General features: G+C 41.1%; 1 protein-coding gene across 5 annotated transcripts in view; it reads right to left on the reverse strand.

Moving 5' to 3' along the window:
* dapp1 (dual adaptor of phosphotyrosine and 3-phosphoinositides) overlaps positions 1-21,488 on the reverse strand; it is a 28,614-nt gene extending 7,126 nt beyond the window's left edge. For all 5 annotated transcript variants that reach the window (XR_015097098.1, XR_015097095.1, XR_015097096.1 and 2 more), the window contains exons 1-4: positions 21,364-21,488; positions 12,549-12,671; positions 11,628-11,761; positions 7,908-8,038 (exon numbers count right to left, since the gene is read on the reverse strand). Coding sequence is in view for 1 of the 5 variants with exons in the window: in XM_086094979.1 (XP_085951105.1) it covers positions 7,908-8,038; positions 11,628-11,761; positions 12,549-12,671; positions 21,364-21,422 (447 nt within the window). In the remaining 4 variants the exon portion in view is untranslated. The remainder of the gene's footprint in view (positions 1-7,907; positions 8,039-11,627; positions 11,762-12,548; positions 12,672-21,363) is intronic.
* Between the last annotated feature and the right edge of the window lie 547 nt (positions 21,489-22,035).

A 22,035-nucleotide genomic window follows, 5' to 3' on the forward strand; every position in this document is an offset into this window, starting at 1 on the left:
AATACTTAATATTGTCTACTCTAACACTTGCTATTCAATAGAGATCCGGACGTTACGTGACTATTTCTCTGAACACGCCCTCCTGCGGTAGGAAAGTAGCGGTGTAGCGTTAATGGACTAGAACGGCGAGGAAGGCTATAGCTAGCGTTTATCCGTAAACTTTCCGCTCAAGAGCATTGACAGTCACTTTGATGAAAAGGACATGATATACATGCACGAAGTGGACATGTTGGATTGCCGATGAAGTGCCAGGAGGGCTTTTTTTTCCCTCAACTCTGTAACGCTGCTACGTGTAATTCTTTTCTCTCTTGCCGGTGAGTGCTTTCAAATCTGATCATACAAAGACTTTACAAGTTTGGACAATCCGGATTTATTTCCCCTTTATGAGCGGTCAAAATGCCATAGAAGTTAGCAGTTTCATGCAAGTCTTGTTATTGAGGTACGTTAGCAACTAAGCAGCTGCTAATTCGGCCGCGGCTGCTGTCATTTATGCCGTAAGAAGTCTTCTTTATGGTGTTGGTCAGTTATTAAATTCAAAAGTGTAATATCTATTAAACCGTAGCAGCACAAAGGAACAAAACAGATGATTTCCCCCACTTTTAAGTGTGGTAACAGTTAGCATCTGCTGATTCAGCCACCATGTACAGAGTGCAACATTGGCTACGGATTTGTTTTTCTTCTCGTTGTGGCAGCTGGTCCACAACAGCTGTCAATCATTGTTAAAGTGCGGCTTTTGCCTTTTACTCAAAGCGGCAGACGCGTTTTCTATGCTGCCAAAATCCAAAATGGCTTCACAAATGCCCATTTTGGGACATGTGAATGTCAACGTCCGGATCTCTATAGATGTTTTTTTCTTTAAACTTAAATAGCTTAATTGTGTTTGATGTTTTGAGTCTGTTAATGTGGTCATTCCCAATTTCCCATTACTTGGAGTTACAGTCAGGCCATTTTTTGGTATAAAGGATTTTTCCGCATTCGATGTCATAAGGCACCGGAGCTTCCGGTTGGGGGGGAGACTACCGGAGCGCACTGTTAATGTGAAGATGACTGTGTCATCTGAGTTTAGTCGCTGCCTACTGGAGCTTCCCAAAGTCTCAGTAAATGATGTGAGCTGAACTGTTCGTTTAGCGACTTCAACTCCACAGAGCCTGATGGAGAAACGATTTAAATGTTGCGTTTGTTCTTACATCATTGGTTTTGAAGGTAAGTTGCTAACGCCAACTTCTCAGAAATTATTCAAGCTTTCTCATTTTCAGGATCACACGTTGGCTCAAGACTAATGTTTTTCGCTGATGTGTTCACATAATGTTTGTAATTTTTAGCATTGAGTAAACACACTGCCTGTTGGGCGAATCTCAGCATACGACTTTTCCTTACTGGTTAACAAGTTCAATTTTGAGCGACTAGAGTGGCAGGCAACCACCAGTCATTCAGTGGTGAGGAATACAATCAAGACCTGCATGTACAGCGACAAATATGTTGGCAAGAACATGTACAGCCTGGGCACGATTCAGAACAATGTTTTTCACTTGCCATATGGAAACTATGAGTACATCTACGACAAGAACTACATGTTCTTGACCATCAACACAGACATTCAGGAGGACGAACTGATGTACGTGCGCTACTACACCAATTACACCAACACGGTGGAGTATCCCCCAGAGATTATGTTGAAAAGCTTCATCACAAACCGACTCTGCCAGGACATCGAGTTCGACTACACATTCGAACAGTGTAACATGGAGGCGACCAAGTGGGAGCATACCACCAGCATCTCACTCACAACCAAGACCAAGATCACCGCTGTTGGACGGGGCAATTTCATTGGGCGCCGAGGCCATCACAGCATTAACCATTGGGGACCACGGACGCCAAAACCACCATCTACCAATGCCAGCTGCAGAGACAGGTCCCACCTAACCGTAGCCTTTGCTATTCTAACCTAACATCGGTGTTTCTGCAAACATCAAGTATAACTTGGCTCTATAATGAAAGACATGCATTACTGGTAAGAAAAAATGGTTAGTAGATGGCTACCATTGAAAACTAGTGGGATCCATTGGAGGAAGCTCTGACTGGGTTACCACTCAAAAAAATTTTATTCCATGACTTTTTCAGGGGGCTCATTTATCTCAAACAAAAGTGTGGGTAAAGAATACATACAAACATTCCCACATAAAGTACGAGATTGATCAATTTGTACTTTCAAAGATCCATGTGTCTGCCATTGACAATCAATGGGGAATTTTGGGGTGCAAAATGGGGAATTGTGGGTAAACTGTGATTATTTGGAATTAAAAAAAAAACACCCTAGCATGGCGTGAATGAAATTGGAATGACGTAAATCAGATGAATAATGTGAAAGTAGATGTATATCAAAAAAGTGGGATGAATAATATTATTAAAGGATTGAAATAACATATGTGTGAAGGTTACAGCCTTCACACAATGAGATACAAACCACCAGTAAGCAAAAATGAAACAAGCTCCAAAAAACTGAGTTTGAGTGGTGAATTAATTGCACCCACATTTCAATGAAATCCCCATCACATAATGAATTACAGCAACACTAAGAAACTTTTATTTTATGTTGATTATGGCGGCACTATATGGACAAAAGCGGTAATGTTATGCCTGAAGGAAGACCACATTTCCCATGAAGACAAGCACATTGTGTAATTTTTTTAGCTCACGCGAGTAAAATTCGGGCCAATATTGATGCGAGTGAAATTCGGGCCAATATTGATCTTTGACTGTCCTTTTATATGGGTAGCTTACCTTCTTTTTTTTTGTCTCCTCAGACAAAACGTTTCAGTTGTTTTGCAACTTCTGCCAGGAAAGCAGTACTCTTGCATCGACATTCAAATTGACTTCCGTCTTTGTAACAAATGGGGAAAGGGGGAAGTGTCATATGTGATAAAGCAGTCAGCACATTTGTAGTTTTTTGTGTGGCAGTGTTCCTTCCATCATCCAAAGTTGCTCAGTGCCAGTAAAAATGATACAGACCCCCTCAGTGGTATGGGGGAACTAGCAGGAAAATAATCATGGGCTTCCTGTATTTAATTCTCAAATATCACCTTCAACATACTCTAAAATACCAAAAAATGTCTCCCCGCCTGACAAATTACTATTAAAAGGGATCCATTTCAAACCTTTTATTGTACATCTAATTTCTTCAAATGTATATTAAACACTTTCAACATTTATAACCTTCAATTTAAGTTCAAGATGAGCTTTCTATCTGGAGTATTAGAGGAGCTATGACCAAAGTATTCCACTGTACCCTAAATCGGAAAAAAGCGGAAAATTCCAGAATTACCATTCCAAATGGGATTAAGCTATTTTTCTGCATCTAAAAAAAATCGTAAACAATATTTTAAACATGGGTTATGTAGTCCTATACTATCTGAAGTGAATTACATAAAAAGTGAATAATGTCATGCCCCCAGGTGGACCAAGGTATCAAGGCGCAACATTAAACACGATCACACAAAATCCGGGAACCAAATAGAAGATTAAAAAAAAATAACATCCTGACAAGGAATAAAAATGACTTGTGAACATTTCTTAACAATAGATTAACATGCTGTGTAGCCAAATTGAGTAATAGTAAAGTGCATTTAACCATAAAATTGAACTATGACAAAATATAACTGGATTTTAATCCTCCTCTTCTTCCTCTTCCTGATCATCATCCATACTTGTATGGATTTCATCAGCTGCTAAATCATCATTTCACTGGAATTTCATGTGAAAGTTAAACACAAAGTAGCACACAATCGTGAAGTGAAACAAAATGTATATCTAATTTCAAACTTGTTTAACTCTTTGACTGCCAAGCATTTTCAGAAAAGAGAACATGTGGGTGCCAGCTGATTTAAGAATTTTGACTGATCTTTCAAGGTCCACAGAAGATTTTGTGTTCGGACTATGGAAACACAGATACTACCAAATGAAAGATTGAACTCTCATCTTTCATTGGAAAAAAAAGTTTGTTTCTACCTTATTCAGTTTTTCAGTAATCAACAATAGAAAATAGGTTAGTTTCACCAAAATGCTCTGTTTTGGACCAAAATACGGAGAACTCAAGCTTTTTGTGAAACGATATTATTTCATGCACTCTAGTGAATTTGACACCTTTTTTTTTTCCATGAATGATGCCACAAACACCTAAACAGTGCTTTACTTCTGTAAAACACTACCACCAACAATGAAAAAGTGTTTTTAGATAGCAAAATACGTTTATTTACATTCAACAGTGTAACACTTTGACAAAACAATTGGGCAAACTATTTACAAATGTGTGCAACTGTGGTACTATTTACAATTGTGTGGATGTTTCAACTACACAGTTTTTCTTTTTGTGTGGTATATTGTGTAAAACTCCCCTGCGTGCAAGGGGACGCAGCAGGATTTGCACCACAGATTAGTTTCACTGCGATTGCCCCTTCGCGTGCAGACCCTACACTTTCTTGCCGGCCTTTTTTTCCGGGGAGTAGCAGATATATACTGCAGTGTGTGTTTGGCCATGTTGTCATCAAGTCTACTCTCAGGATCATGATACGGTGACCTGGTGTTACGTCTGGCTTCCTCATGTCCTTCAGTTCCTATACCGGGTAGTAAGAGATGTTCTGATCCATCTTATCCACTCCATTCATGATGGCATCGTAGTCCAGAACCAGTGTCTTCTCCGTGATCAAACTGTACCCACTCCTCCAATGAATATGCATTGGACTCAGGGTACTCTTCATCGTCCGATTGAACGTCCGCCTTTGCAGAAGTGCTCGGTTGTGCACCACGTTTTCCGGCGTTAGCATTGCTAGCCGGTAAGGCTTTACGACGTGATCGAAGCCGCCGCGTCAACGCTTCCAACTTCGGCGTCAACCTCGGAGTCACCATCATCATCATCAATGTGCTCTTTAGCATTGGATGATGCTTTTCGTCTTTGAAAAAAATGCTCAAGCGTGAGCTGCTTGCAACCGGTCGCCATTTTCGCTTCCTCAGCCATTCTCCCCTCAACACTCTAGCTCCGCCTCACGTCTTCTACTGACTCCTACCCGATCTTGTCGAAAGAGAGTCATCGCTGCCATCTAGTGCCCATAAAAATCATTATACTAACTCGATCTGCTTGATACTTTCAGCACAGCTGGCCAAGGCTTTCCTCCACCCGTTTCCCAAAAAAAACATAGTTAACGTCTTTTAACGTTTTTGGCGGCACTCATTTGGATTTTACTAAACGTTATTAAACGTTTTTTGCGGTCAAAGAGTTAACAACATCAACAAAAAACTGAAAAGTAGGTTGTGCAAAAGTATTCGTCCCCCCTGAATTAGTAGTTTGTCGAACCCTCTTTTGCTGCAATTACAGCTGCAAGTCTTTTGGTGTATGTCTCTATCAGTTTTGCACATCAGGAAACTGAAATATTTGCCCATTCTTCCTTGCAAAACACCACCAGCTCACCTAGATTAGATGGAGAGTGAACCGCAATCTTACGATTTTAGGATAGATTTTCTATTGGATTTGGATCAGGACTTTGACTGAACCACTAGCATATTGATGCCTCTTTTTTTTCTTCTTTTTTTTTACCATTCCATTGTCGCTTTAGCTGTATGCTTCGGATTGAGCCTTCGTCCCAATCTCAGGTCTATTGCAGACACCAACAGGTTCTCTTACAAGATTGCCCTGTATTTGGCACCATCTTCCCTTCAACTCGCGCTCCCTGTCCCTGCAGAAGCGAAGCGCCCCCAGAGCATAATGTTCCCACCACCATGTTTGACATTGGGGATGGTGAAATGTAGGCCAAAAAGTTACATTTTGGTCTCATCTGACCAGAGCAACTTCTTCCACTTGTCAGCGGTGTCTCCTACATGGCTCCTGGCAAACTGCAGACTTGACTTCTTGTGGCTCACTTTTAGGAATGGCTTTCTTCTTGCCACCCTTCAATACAGGCCAGACTTGTGCAGTATTCGGCTGATTGTTGTTCTATGGAAAGATTCCACAACCTGTGCTCAGGGTCTTTGCAGGCCATTTAGAGCAGAGGTGGGCAAGGATTGGCTGAGCAGAAGCTGTTTTGTAAGGAGGTATGGGCAAACAACACACAACAATCTGACATAAGGTCACATGTTTGCCATTTCAAAACACTGTCAATCAAAATGACACTACATTAGCTAATTAGCCAATATATCTGGCCTCAATGGTTAATTGTTACCACCTCATTCAGGAAGTAAGAACTATAGGTCAACACTTTTTTTTTATTACAACAATGCACGACGTGGCAGAGAGATGAAGAGAAAGAGCGAGGGTGAGAATGAGAGGGGGGTGAAGAGTGAGAGGTAGTGGTAGAGGAGTTCATGGCCAAAGAAGACAACAACTTTCAAATGAAATCAGAGCATGATAATGTCATCAACCATGGGCTGACAATGCGAGAGGTAGCCTAATTTTTGTTACCTCTTTTTTTATACATATTTTTCCTGCAATTTTCTTCTCCAGTTTACTGTTTGGCATGAATATATTTGTTCACTCCAATGTAGACATATCGGCTGTGCATATGTTGCACTGATTTGTTGGTGGGGAAAAAAAGTACATTTAAATTGTTGAAAAGTTTCAACAGCATGTGTGTATCTTCAAATATTTCTGTGCATGTGAACAATCTGAAGAATGTTCTCCAATTTGAACTATTACAGTTTTTTTCCCGATTGCTAAAACACTCAAATGACATGCAAAGCACAATTATTTAGTTTTGGAGACTTGAGAAGAGCAAAACCTCTTCTCAAGTCTCCAAAACTCTAAACACATTTTCTGCTTTACACACATTTTGCAATTCAAATGGGCACTTTTTAAATGCACTGAACACGGTTCACTGTATAAAACACAGCAATCTGACATAAGGTCACATGTTTACCATTTCAAAACACTGCCATTCAAAATGACAATACATTAGCCAATTGGCCAATATATGAGCCGCCTGGCCAAACACATCAATGTTTAATTCTTACCACTACAATCAGGAAGTAAGCACTATGAAAAGACCACAGGTGAGCACCTTTTTTTTTTTTACATCAACATTGGAAGATGTGGCAGAGAGAGGAAGAGAGGGTGACAATGAGGGGGGAGAAAGAGAAGGGGGAGGAAGAGTGAAAGGTAGGGGTAGAGCTGGTAGAGGAGTTCATGGCCAAAGACAGCAACTTTTAAATTAAATCAAAGCAACCTTACTTGATCTTCTCATCAACCATGGGCTGACAATGCGAGAGACTGCCTAATTTTTGTTGCCTCTCTTTTTTATATATATTTTTCTGCAATTTTTGGGAATAGACCGATAATCGGCTCGGCCGATAATCGGCGCCGATATCTAGCATTTTAATGAATATCGGCATCGGCCTCTTTTTTTTGTTTTGATATTAAAAACGTTTATTTTTGCTCTGGCGGGCGCTATTCTCCTCTGTCTGCTTTGAGTCAGCGGCTGTTGACTCATTGCAGCATTGGCCCGAACCCACAGCACCATCTGATTGGTTGCTAGTGCAGTGCTAACAGCCAATAAGGAGCAATTAGTGGGCTATTAGGTTAGCTAGCGGGCTAACCCAATAGCCATTTTTTTGCGGATATTGGGAGTTATCCCGGGGTTAGAGTGTGGGTGAACGGTCACGAGCTAACAGCTCGCGAAATAGCAGCTATTTGGGAGTTAGCGTACAGGTGAATGGTTAAACCGCAAGCTAACTGTTAGCTCGCGAATTAGCGGCTATTAGCCCTCAAGCTAACCGGCTAGCTCGCAAATTAACTACTATTAGGTTAGGTACGTAGGCAACAGTAAGCAGCCGATCTTTCTTTTAATGATCGGAACACCTCGGTTGTCATAAAGTTTAATCATTACTTTCATTACTTATCATATTAAAGGTTTTGTGTGTCATACCGAGGGAGCATTTGCCACAAGATCATTTTCTGTGCGGCCAGTCTGCAGAGCTGTGTGAACCCGCACAGATTCATAGATGGATGGCTCTTCCACTCTCCATGGGTATGGATATTTGAGAACAATGAGAGTCCCTAAGAAATGGAGAGATGATGAGAAAGAAGAGCATCCATGTCAAAAAGAATAATTCAACTATATCTTCACTTTGTTCTAATTGTGATGAGCAATAGAAACTTATTTCATATGGCAATTCCAATTAATGTGATGAAATGTGAATGTTAATAATGAGAAATGTATCATAATTTGCCCAAAACCAGAAGAACCTTTTTGAATTGTCATGTACTTATCACATCGGCAAACATTGTGTGAGGTCACGTTTGCACAAGTACAAGTACTTGCATGCTCTTTCTCAATAATGGTGAGCACGTTGTACAGTGGTCTGAGGCAGTTGTAGTTGTTACTAATTCTGTCTGTTCCCAAAACCTATGATGCAAATGAAAAAGGGGTTTGTATATTATACATATCAACAAAATTGTTGGTACTTTTATATTAAAGAAAGGAAAACATGTCTATAGTGACTGAAATAACTGAAAATGGATGCTGGGAAAATTGTACAATAAGTTATCACATGAATAAGCACTTTACTATTTGCTGCAATGAAGAATGTTTTGCTCTGCTACCACACTCACATTGACATAGCTTGGCTGGATTAGGGCAGCTGATTAACAAGAGATGACTCATGATAACTACAAGAACAAGAACGTCTAACCCAGCAAATTGTATTGAGACAGTCAGCTATGACGGGCCTGTTGTCTGTTAAGAAATGATTGCAAACTTGACCACACATGTGCTCACCACTCACATGCACACACACATTGACAAACAATTACACTGTGTTCCAACTATGCTTGTGCCCATACCCCTGAGAGTTGGAACACCCATGTAACTAGGGGCATGGAAAACTATAAAAAGAGAAGATGAGGAGAGGTACAGTAGTGAATTGTATGAGGCATTTCCTCTTTTCTCCTCGCGAGCTGTCTAACAAAAACTGAGTGTCTTCTCTCCTTTTTGTGTAGTGTTTAATAAATGTCTAACAGGTAAACCTGATAATGGACAAAAGTGGATACGGATAATTAATTGATGAAAATCAGGCATTCTTTGTAAATTGAGTCCCAACTGAATTATTTAGGGCTGTGTGGGTGGTTGGAGTGATTTTGATGAACTACCTTCTCCTAAATGATAGTAGCCTTTGGGGGTGTTCCATATAATACCTTCTATGATATTACCAGTGTATTTTTTTGGGTTATAAAAACTTGCAAAATCGCAAAATTTACACTGGAGGGATGTGATGACAAAATCCGTAACATCATGGGTCATCGTGTTCATCTGGACGTACACGTGTCATTCGCTGCTGCATAACAACAATGTCAGAGAGTGTGAGCAGCGGCCAAGTGGGAACTACCTTTGTCGTGTGGAGGTTGTTTGGTTACAAGAGGTCAGATATAATGAAAAAATACAATTGTTTGCAAATTGTGGAGGAAAGAGGATGCGCAGGCTAAAGACACGTGAGGAGGACATGGAAACAGCTTGAGTTGTTCGGCGTAAAAGGAAATAAAAGTTTTAACCAAGCATAGTTGGAGCACCCTTAATTAGACGCACTCCTTATGACCCCCCCCAAAAAAGCAGACGGTGGTTGAATAATACCGAAGTGGTTGCATATTGTTTGGCCTAAATAAACAATCCGCGTTGGTTATTTTACCGTGACCGACAACTCCCCACCTAGTTGATGTGACTTTGTGATGCCGGCCGTTAAGCTACATGCTCTCTACGAGATGGCATGCACGTTGCGGCCTTGCAGCGGCCTAAACACGCACACTTGTGTTATTCATAACCGCTTGTAAATGTCTACAAACAATCACGGTATTCAACGACAGCCCAAGAATTTCTCGCTCCTCTGTTTGAGAGAGGAGACTAGCCGGTTACGTCAAAATAACCATTGCCTAAGCAATCGCAGGCAAAAAAATTTTTTTTGAACAACACACTTGCCTACGATGCCTAAACAGTTTTTTTGCCTCTACAACACACGGAACAATCACACAGGAGAAAATAATGGACTTTCTTGACTCATGCAATTTGCCACTGACTTCTGAAGATTTGTGTTTATATAAATATCAATAAAAGAAAAGAAAACCGCTTAACGCGCTTGCGAGGAACAGGAAGTATGGAGCAGTAAACAGCGTAAACACAATGACGTCAAACACTACACGCCCTGGGCGCCGCCGTCGACGTCGTTGCTACAGCAACCTGTCAGATGGGTCAATAATGTAGCTCAGTCTGAACAAGGCCAGATCGGATTTAGACACTTGCTAAAAACAGTCTGGACAGTCAGCCCTAAAAATCGAATTTGAGGAAGAATCCGATTGGAGTCAGATATGCCTGCAGTCTGAACGCAGCGTTGTTGCTCGAGTTTTTGTTGAATAAAACAAGACAAATAAAGTTTTTCTTGGACAAAATAACTCAAATCCTCCACTCATAGAAACTTGACTAAATAAAAACAGGTTGACTAAATTTAAAAAAACAAACTAACTAACTAACAAGAGCAATTGAAACTGAGATAAAACGAAGACAAAATAAAAAAATGGCAGATAAAATTAACACTAGAAAGTCTCATTGTCAGTTCTCTTCAGAATCACAATCATATTTTTTGGCCAAGTAGGCCTACAGTATGTAAAAAACACACTGTCTCCAGAAGTATGTCGAGGTGGGTAGAGTAGCCAAAAATTGTACTTAAGTAAGAGTAGCGTTACTTCAAAATAATATTACTCAAGTCAAAGTAAAATGTAGTCATCAAAAAAATCATTCAAGTACAGTACAAGTAAAAAAGTATTCACTGAAAAAAATACTCAAGTACTGAGTAAGTGCTTGAACATGAAGTCTGATTTATTTTTAGAAACAATGTCATCAGACAGACAAAAACATAAAATTATGTGCAAATGCTGGCATCTTCAAATCATAAAATAAAAATAATAACTTTTTGAGCTCGAACAACAGTGCAAGTAGACATGTTAGCTCAAGCATGCACAATCCATTCACAACTAACTAGCGTAACTCGCTCGGCGCTGCCACCCAGTCTAACGACCATAGGTGGCATTTTTTTTAAAGCAAAAGCACCAAGACGTCATCTTTCAGTTGACTTTTTTGGGTTCTCATCATGCCTGCCAGCCTTCAACCGCATTTCCTGTATATAAGCAATGTGTCCGCAGAACTACTCCCACATAGTAAGTCAAGCGAGCGCTTAAGTGAAATCTAATGTATGAATGGGGCGGCGGGTAACGACTCTAGTGTAGCCCAATATAGCATAATTTTTTTTTCAAAAAGTTACTCAAGTAAATGTAACGGAGTAAATGTAACTCATTACTACCCACCTCTGAGTATGAGCTACACTAGTATTGCAGTAACTATGACATACAAAGACGTGACACATAAGTACAGAGTCTTTACATAATGTAAGGGTACCATTACTGACCAATGACAGCTGTGCAAATGATGCGCACAGTCATCAAGCAAAGATAAAGTGATTAGTAGTGCAGTAATTACAATAAAATGATAGTTGTGCAGATGATGCAGATAATCGTTTGACCTTACACGTTTTACTTTGAGTTAAATCTTCACACCGTACAATCATATAGTGACTGTGCTGAGCTAAAACTGTGCTTGCTGTACCTGTTTCGCTGCCCACCAGAGGCTGATTGGCGAAGTGGTTAATGAAGTCCTGAAGGGTTGCAAATGTGTTAAACCCAAACACATAGCCATTCTCTTTGCGTGTCACATGAAAATGCTTGACTGAATCCTTCGCCCTGCAGGTTGGATTGGAAACATAATATTAATTTGGGAATTTTCACTCATCTAATTCACTAATCTGACACAAAGGTCTTTCTAAGAGTTAGAAAAGAGGTCATCTTTTTATATCTTTCTGTTTGTCTCCTGCATCCTCCAGATTGTGTGGAAGTCAGGGATGTCAGTACAGTAGTTGTGTTTCCATCCATCCATTTTTATTTGAATTGTCAAGAAATGCGAAAATAAAATTGAATGGAAGCGCTATAAATTTCGAAAAAATACCCAAAATTCTCAAAAAAGTTTTTACGCTTAGAAGGAGTGGATTTTGAAGCGTATGGAAAAAATTTAAATGCAGATTTTGGCTATGGAAACAGGTTTTGCGAATAACCCCTGGCAAGACATACACGTCGCACGTTTTGATCGGATATTACATCACACGTATGTTTGTAGTCCCAAAGAAATGTCGGACGATAAACTAAGGTATGTTTGGGAGGGGGTGGAACGAAACATAAATCTTTTTGGAATTAGTTAAAGAAGCGAATAATAATGCTATTTTTGATGGAAAACAGCAACGGAACGCTACAGTTTATCAAAAATTACAAAAGAAAACTCATACGACGTCTTCGCACAGCGCAGTCACTTCCTGGTCTTCTTTTAAATTACTTACAGTGGCAGAGTCCACTCAATGTTTGCAAAAGAAGAACAGATGGAAACGCATGTCCGTTTTGCGCATTTTCAGTAAATTTGCTTAAAAAATTTGAAACAATTGGATGGAAACCTGACTAGTGTCTGTTCGTTTAAACTGACCTTACAGACAAGGCAAAACAGCTTGGCCCCTCATTACTGTTTCTCAGGAGGTAACATCCATCACTTCCATTGGACAAGAGAAGGGCCTCAGCAGCATGACGGGACAGATCATAGTGGTACCATCTACAATAAAATACATCTAAGTTAGTGGTCCATGAAGAGATATTACAGGTAGTACACAAGGCTCAAAATAACTCTTTGTCTTTGCGTAATTGTTTTACTAATCAATGACTTCATTTGAAGAGCAATTTCCTAGTTATGAGACACAGTTTTTGCAGGTTAATCACAGAGACCTGAAGCAAAGGTTTTATGAAACAATAAAAATACAACAATATAGTGAATAAATCTGTCCGCGAGCTATACCCAGCGGCCGGTAGCTTGGTTTGAGAAGACTGCTCTACCGGGTTCGCCATTGTCGAGTTACATCATTTAAACCAGTGGGTGAAGTCAAGATAGTTTTTTTTTTTCTTGACTTTGTAAATCCGATTTCCGGTATTGGCATCAGATGTGATCGGGCGGGGAGTTCCGGCAAGATGGCGGTCAGAGCAGACGTAGCGCTCTCGGTCAAGTTCCTCAAATTTAGTAATTGATGACTATTTCCCCTCACAATAGACGGGGTTACGGCAAGAAATGTTCCTAAGCAGAGAACAGACCCGAAGAACAAGGAAGAAAATTGTACTGTAAAAAAAATGCCACTGTTCCAGCCAGCATCATGGCTAATGACAGGATAGCGGTGGACCACAGCTATTCAATGGAAGTTGCCGGAGGTGGAATGGATAAACGGAGTTTCGACGAAGTTGAAGATTCTCAGGTAAGCACGCTGACTAAGTCCTCTGTCAGTCGTAAATGGGGGAAGCCGAATTAAGATTATTTGTTGGAGACTATACTAAAAGCTGTTAACATGTTAAACTCAAGGTTTGACAAGCAAGAAGACCGAATGGAAAACATTATGTCGCAGATCAAAGCTAACAGCACGATGATTGGTAGTCTAGCCAAAGTACTGGAGTTTAATGCTGCGGAACGTAATGACTGTAAAAGTAAAGTGACTAAACTGGAAGCGAAAGTGGTGGATTTGGAAAAAGAGAACACAACATTTAAAGTTAAAAGAGTTGGTGAACATGACAGCAACAGCAGGCAATGGAATTTGAAAACAAGAGGTATGTAAGAAATGGAAAATGAGAATACAAGAGAGAAGGTAATAGATCTACTAAAGTGGATTGCACCCACGTGGGAGAAGCAGATGGACGATGTGGTGGACAGGCTAGAAAGGAGAGAGGAGAGGAGAACACGCCAGGTGATCATCCAATTTGTCAAGCGACAACACAGAGATGGGATATGGAAGATGACGAAGGAATCCACTGTATGCAAGGAGGCTGGAGTTTGTTTCTGTGAAGATATACCCGTGGCAGACAAGCTGGGAAGGAAGGCGTTATGGCCGCAGATTCAAGATGCAAGGAAAGCTGGAATGAAGGCATACTTCCGAGGACCATCCGGTTTCATCAAAGGGAAACGGATAGAACAGAAAAACTGAACAAGACGAATGTAACCCATGTTAGTAATTTATAGAAAGTTCAAGGAGAGGTTTTTTTTGTTTGTTGGATTTTTCAGAGGAATGTCGATTGTTGTTCCGGTAGGTGGTATTTTGTTAGTAAGAGTTCTTTATACAGAAGTTTGAGTTTGTTTGTTTTGTATCCATCCATTCATTATCTACCGCATATCCGGGGTCAGGTCGCGGGGGCAGCAGCTTTAGCAGGGAAGCCCAGACATCCCTCTCCCCGGCCACTTCAACCAGCTCCTCCGACAGGATCCCATGGCGTTCCCAAGCCAGCCGAGAGACATAGTCTCTCCAGCGTGTCCTGGGTTGTCCCTGGGGCCTCCCGTCGGTGGGACATGCCCGGAACACCTCTCCAGGGAGGAGTCCAGAAGGCATCCGAACCAGATGCCCGAGCCACCTCAACTGGTTCCTCTTAAGGCGGAGGAGTAGCGGCTCGAGTCCCTCCCGGATGACCGAGCTTCTCACCCTATCTCTAAGGGAGAGCCCAGATATCCTGCAGAGGAAACTCATTTCGTCCGCTTGTATCCGGGATTTTGTTCTTTCGGTCACGACCCACAGCTCGTGACCAAAGGTGAGGGTAGGAACTCGAGAAATCGAGAGCTTTGTCTTTCGGCTCAGCTCCTTCTTTATCACAAAGGACCGATACAGTCTGCATCACTGCAGACGCTGCACCGATCCGCCTGTCGATCTCCCGCTCCAACCTACCCTCACTTGTGAACCCAAGTTACTTGAACTCCTCCACTTGGGGCAGGATCTCATCCCCGACCCGGAGCGGGCACTCCACCCTTTTCCAACTGAGGACAATGGTCTCAGATTTCGAGGTGCTGACAAAGGGCAACGTTGGCGGAGTCCAACCCTCACTGGGAATTAATTTGACTTACTGCCGGCAATGCGGACCAAACTCTGACATCGGTCGTATAGGGGCTGAATAGCCCGTATCAGGAGGCTCTGTACCCCGTACTCCTGAAGCACCCCCCACAGGACTCCCCGAGGTACACGGTCAAACGTCTTCTCCAAGTCCACAAAGCACATGTGGACTGGTTGGGCGAACTCTCATGCACCCTTGAGGACCCTGCCGAGGGTGTAGAGCTAGTCCACTGTTCCATGGCCGGGACGAAAACCACACTGCTCCACCTGAATCCGAGATTCGACTTCCCGATGGAACCTTCTCTCCAGCACCCCTGAATAGACCTTACCAGGGAGGCTGAGGAGTGTGATCCCTCTATAGTTGGAACACACCCTCCAGTCCCCTTTCTTAAAAAAGGGGGCCCACCACCCCGGTCTGCCAATCCATAGGCACTGTCCCCGATGTCCACGCGATGTTGTAGAGGCGTGTCAACCACAACAGCCCCACAACATCAGAACGAGGGAGTCCTTTTTAGGTCTCATCTTGCCACCGAGGAGCTTTCCAACCACCTCAGTGTCTTCGACCCCAGAGATAAGGGAGCATCACCTCAGAGTCCTCAGACCCTGCTTCCTCGAAGGAAGACGTGTCGGTGGAATTGAGGAGGTCTTCGAAGTATTCTCCCCACCGATTCACCATGTCCTGAGTCAAGGTCAGCAGCACGCCATCTCCATTATACACAGAGTTAATGGCGCACTGGTTTCCTCTCCTGAGACGCCGGATGGTGGACCAGAATTTCTTCAAAGCCGTCTGGAAGTCGTTTTCCATGGCCTCACCGAACTGCTCCCATGTCCCATTGCCTCAGCGACCGCCGAAGCTGCATTCCGCTTGTCCAGCCGGTACCTGTCAGCTGCCTCCGGAGTTTCACAGACCAAAAAGGCCCAATAGGACTCCTTCTTCAGCTTGACGGCATCCCTTACCTCTGGTGTCCACCAGTGGGTTCGAGGATTGCCGCCATGACGGCCACAGCTCCGATCAGCCGCCTCGACAATGGAGCCGCGGAACATGTCCCCTGCCTCCCTCGGGACAAGGGAGAAGTTCTGCCGGAGGTGGGTGTTGAAACTCTTTCTGACAGGGGATTCTGCCAAACGTTCCCAGCAGACCCTCACAATAAGTTTGGGGTCTGCCAGGTTGGACCAGCATCTTACCCCGCCATCGGAGCCAACACACCACCAGGTGGTAATCAGTTGACAGCTCCGCCCCTCTCTTCAACAACACATGCGGACGCTAATAAGATGACACGACTACAAAGTCGATCATCGAACTACGGTCTAGGGTGTCCTGGTGCCAAGTGCACATATGGACACCATTGTGTTTAAACATGGTGTTCGTTATGGACAGGCCGTGGCGAGCACAGAAGTCCAATAACAAAACACCGTTCAGGTTCTGATCAGGGGACTGTTCTTCCCAATCATGCCCCTCCAGGTCTCTCCGTCATTGCCCACGTGAGCGTTGAAGTCCCCCAGCAGAACGAGGGAGTCCCCAGAGGGAGCGCTTTCCAGCACACTCTCCGAGGACTCCAGAAAGGGTGGGTACTCTGAGCTGCTGTTTGGTGCATAAGCACAAACTACAGTCAGGACCCGTCCCCCCACCCGAAGGAGGCTACCCTCTCGTTCACCGGGGTAAACTCCAACGTACAGGCGCCTAGCCGTGGGGCAATAAGAATGCCCACACCTGCTCTGCGCCTCTCACAGTGGGCAACTTCAGAGTGGAAGAGAGTCCAGCCCCTCACGAGAGGATTGGTACCAGAATCCAAGCTGTGTGTGGAGGCAAGTCCGACTATCTAGTCGGTACTTCTCGGGCTCCAGCTCGGGCTCCTTCCCTGCCAAAGAGGTGACATTCCATGTCCCCAGAGCTAGCTTTAGTAGCCGGGGGTCGGACCGCCAAGGCCCCCGTCTTTGGCTGCCACCCAGCTCACTGCGCACCCGATCCCTTTGGCCCCTCCCAAAGGTGATGAGCCCATGGGAAGTGTTTATTTGTTTTTTATGTTTATTCTAAAATCAGAACTTTCTTTTTTGGCTTTGAATGTGAGAGGTCTTAAGGACAATGTAAAACGCAAGGCTATCTTTTTGTTTTGCAAAGGTTTGAAAACCCATTCGTGAGGAAGATACATTATTTTGGAAAAACCAGTGGGAGGAAAATATTATTTTTTGTTATGGAAGTAACAGATCCGGTGGAGGGGCTATTTGTTTTAATAGATTTCCTCGCAAAATTGTTGTATCCAAAATAGATAAAGACGGTCATTGAAAAGTTGTGGTTATTGACCTAGGAGTATTCGCAATTTTAGTAAATGTCTATGGGTATAACAATGCTGGTCAAAATAGAATGTTACTGGAATCTATTTCTGAAAATATTGCTCTTTGGAATATAATTTATTTTAATTGGTGGGGATTTTCATTTGGCACCAGATGAATGGGTAGATAGATGTATAATGTATAATGATCATCATTATAATATAATTCTAAAGCATTTTATGGATGGGAATTATTTAATGGACATTTGGAGAGAATTAAATCTAAACAGTAAACAAATTTCTTGGATAAAAACGAATGGGCGTTCAAGATCCAGAATAGACCAGTGTCTCCTGAAGTGGTGGACATGGTAAAAAGTGTGTCAATATCTGCTGCCCCTCTTACGGACCATTGTGTTATTAATATTACTTTGAAAGCAGGAAGTAATTCAACATTCAAGGAAGGTTATTGGAAATGTAATGCAGAATTATTGGATGAAGAGGATTTTGTACACAAAGTAAGGTCTTATTGGCAGAAATTACAAATGATGCAAAACTAGAAACTTATTGTAGAAAATGGGAATATTTTAAATAAAAAGTTAGAGACTTGTCAGCAGATCAAATGTGGCAAATCCAGACAACAGCAAAGAGATCTTGAAGTGAAATTATTTCAAGATATAAACGAATGTTGTAGAAATGTTGCGTTATCAGGTGGCAAGTAGACAAAAAGGTTGGAGTTACAAACCAAAATCAATCATTTGTATATTCAAAAGGCTTAAGGGGCTTATGTTAGATCTAGGGCGAAATGGATAGAACAAGGAGAGATTATTTTTTCGGGCTTGAAAAGAGAAGAAAAGTTAAAAATACAATTGATGTCTTAATGATTAATGATATAGAATGCTCTAATACAAAATACAAAAATAATATCTATTCGAAATTATACTCATCAGTGCACAAAAGGGTTGATTCATTATCCTTTTTGGAGAGTATAAAACATAATATTCCTAAAATTGAATTGACATTCAAAACATTATGTGATTCTGAGATTCAAATGGGAGAAATAGAAGCAGCTACAAAGCAGATGTCAGTAGGGAGATCACCTTGCCAAGATGGTTTGACCTCAAATTTCTATAAGTTTTTCTGGGAAGAGATAAAAGAACTATTATTTAATGCCTTGAAAGAAACCATTGAAAGGAATGATTTAATACCAACCATGAAACAAGAAGTTATTACGTTGTTACCTAAACCTGGTAGGGATAAAAGATATATTGATAATCTTAGACCAATAACTTTGCTGAATGTTGACTATAAATTGTTGGCCCATATTTTTGCTAATCGGTTAAAATCTTGTATTGGATAGATTGTAAGTGAAACACAATCTGGATTTATTAGGGACAGATCAATACAACATAATATTAGGTTGGTTCTTGATTTAATAGATTACAAAAGATAATGAAGATAATGGTTTTGTGTTATTTTTAGATTTTTATAAAGCTTTCGATTCAGTTGAACATTCAATGATAATAAAATCCCTGGAATACTTTAAAGGCAATTAGTATGATGTACAAGGGTATTAATAGTTCGATTTCTCTTCCTACAGTAACAACGGGGAGGTTTGAGGTTAAACGGGGCAATAGCATTTTTTAAACAGCCCTGATATCAAGCCTTTAAAGGTCCCATAGTATGAAAATGACGTTTAGTGGGGGGTTTCTATCAATAATATGCATCCCCTGTCTAGAATCCAACCAGGTATGAAAAAAGTCCGTCCGCGACTTCTTTAGCTTTCTCCTCCTTTCTAAAATGTTTGCTTCAAACGGGCAGATTAAACTTCCGTGACTTAGTGACGTCAAAAAGACATGGAAGTGCACTCGACCCAACCCCCTCGGGTTAGTGGCACCACCTCTGTAAGGTTTATCACGCCCACTGAAATTCGAGAAGCTGGCTGCTTCTTTCTTTTTCTCTCCCTGCTCGCAAATGCTCCGTGGAGAGGGGAAACAATTACCAGGAAAAAGTGGTTGCTTCTTTCATCCCAAGTCTTTGAGAAGACAGTGGATTAATTATATTTTTGAAGGACGTGTACCGACATCATTTCTCAAAGGAGTGTTTTGTTAGTGAAAGCCTGTTCAGAGCTGGATTTGCAACACGATCGGTCCCAACAGTGTGACGCGACTGCAAACGGAAAAGATGCAAGTTTAACATTTTTGATTTAGCCTTCCTTCCTATCCTTTCTAATAAGAGATGTGCACCTTCTACCATATTACTGGTGTATTTTTAGTGCCTAAAGTGGGAGCTACATTTGTCGTGTGGAGGTTGTTTGGTTACAAGAGGTCAGATATGATAAAGCAGACGGTGGTTGGATAATATGAAGCGGTTGCGTATTGGTTTGTCAAGATACAATCCGCGGTGGTTAATTTGCCGTGACTGGCAACCCGCCACCTAAGTGGTCTCAACGAGACAGCTTGCACATTGCGACTGCGCAGTGGCCTAAATGTGCACATTTGTGTTATTCATAACCGCTTGTTAATGTCTACAAGCATTTACGGCAAAATAACGCTTGCGGGATATTTGCCGATTACAACAAAATAACCATTGCCTAAACAATCACAAACTAATGCTACAACATAGTCTCTGTAGTAACGTTATGCTACTTTTTCTTATGGTAAAACGTTATGCCACTTTTCCACATATTGAAATAGTTCTCAAATGTGTAAAAGACATGTCTGTATTTTTATTTTCTTCTGCTCCCATGACCTGTCGTTTCCATTCACAAAATTAGCACGTCAGAGAGAGAAGGGTGTGGCCCAGGCGTGGTGCAGCTATTTACATAAAAGTGACACACCCCTAAAACAGGCTGGTTTGAATGGAGCGTTTTTTGATATAAAATATTTGATCCAAAGTCAATTTTGACGAATGCATGTACGAATGCATGTCACAGACATGTCTTTTACACATTTGAGAACTATTTTAACATGTTGAAAAGCTGAATAATATGAGACCTTTAAATGTATTGGGTAGTCATCTGACAATAACTCAATTAGCTGATGATACAACAATATTTTTGAAAAAAGCAGATCACATTCCTTTGGTAATTAAAAATAAGCATTTTCTAAAGCATCTGGGTTATATTTAAATAAAAAAAAAAAAAAGTGAGTTGATGTTAATACATGATGATCACCCACCGGATTTATATTGAATTCCAGTGAAAGATGAGGTGAAATATTTAGGTGTGACCATAACAAAAGACTATAAAACCAGAGAAAACTTGAATGTTGTACCAGTACATCACAAAAACTTAATAATTATAGGAACATGTTAACAATCTAAACTGACAATATTTGTCACATCTCAGGCAATTAATTTGTGTATATATAATTTATTCAATCTATTTGATTATTTATTCAATATATCTTGCTTTTATATTCTTAGGTTTATTTACGTTTTTACAATTTCGGTCTGTACATTTTCTTATTTAAATTACATCTTTAATATTTTCTTTCCAATGTTTGACGTCAACTGCATAATTTCCAGCCAATCCTGTAGCGTGAAGTGTTTGTTAGGCGACCCCGATACGATCTGGCAGCCCGATTACATCTGGTACCAACACCGGGTTCAAAGGGGCGTTACCATCCATACTTCCTGGTATGATTTCGGAAAAGTCCGACTTCCCACCTTCCTCGAATACAGAACAGAACAGGAACTCAGACACAATTCAAATTATAGGAGATACTTCTGTAAATTCTTTCTCCACAGACCAAACGTGCCATAGATGAGGTGAAATTAAGTTCAGTGTAAATAAATATTCTAACAATTGTAAAGAATGCTCTAGTAAACTGCTGCGTTCAGTTGAAATACACAGCAAGTAATTCTGACACTCAAAATGCCACTGAAAACTATAGTAGCAATCAAATCAATAACCAAAACAAGCACCATCAGGTCACAGCTGTTATGCTGTGCTGGACAATAAAAATATCTAGTGCAAGTATTGTGAAAGTCACAAACAATCATTTCATGTAAACACTCCAATGAGTAATTTTGAATAACAGTGCAATGAACAGTTTATAGTAGTTGGTTGCTAATTATTCTTTAGTGTGATAGCTGGAGAGGTAACAATCTCAGGCAGTCTTACCCCAGATTTACTAGCTCATCACGCTTATCCTTAGGAGGTGTATGACCAGAAAAACTCATCTTGCTGAGAAGATTTAGTCACTGCAACGTTCTCTGCTCATTAACTTTTATTTTGAGGCAGTCAGCTAGGCAGAAGTGAAAGCGGAGAGGCACGCCTAACAGGAAATACTTTTATAGTCTGAGACCAGACCTGAAACAAACCAGCTCAATGTGTCCATCTGTTTACAGCATGATTGATTGATTTCAAACAAATAACTTAACATGAAAAACATCAATAAATTCATTCATTAATTTTCATGGCCGCAGTTTTAACTTTTTCACATTTAAAAACACATTTTAGTCATTTCTGTATGCGGAAGTGTCCTACTGCAAGATCTTTGCGACCTCTGCCAGTTCTGGAAAAATCTGTCGATAGTCTTCAGATTTCACAATGTTAAGATACGTATCTTCTTGTGCATTGAGCAGTAAAGTAATGCCAAATTATCAGTGAACTTAGCAAAATTGTTCATACTATGTCCAAATTTTAATGTGATAAGACATTAAACATTTTTTAAATTATTCTTGTCTGTGATGTTATCGAAAAATTCTGAGGGACTATAATTCAAGTTTCAATTCAGAGTATTGTCATCTTGTGATAAAGGTGTCAGCCATTTTGCTGTGGAAAAGGTCATTA

This window comes from Leptonotus elevatus, chromosome 14 (assembly GCF_054856555.1).
Source record: "Leptonotus elevatus isolate MCC_2025b chromosome 14, RoL_Lele_1.0, whole genome shotgun sequence".
Classification (NCBI taxonomy): domain Eukaryota; kingdom Metazoa; phylum Chordata; class Actinopteri; order Syngnathiformes; family Syngnathidae; genus Leptonotus; species Leptonotus elevatus.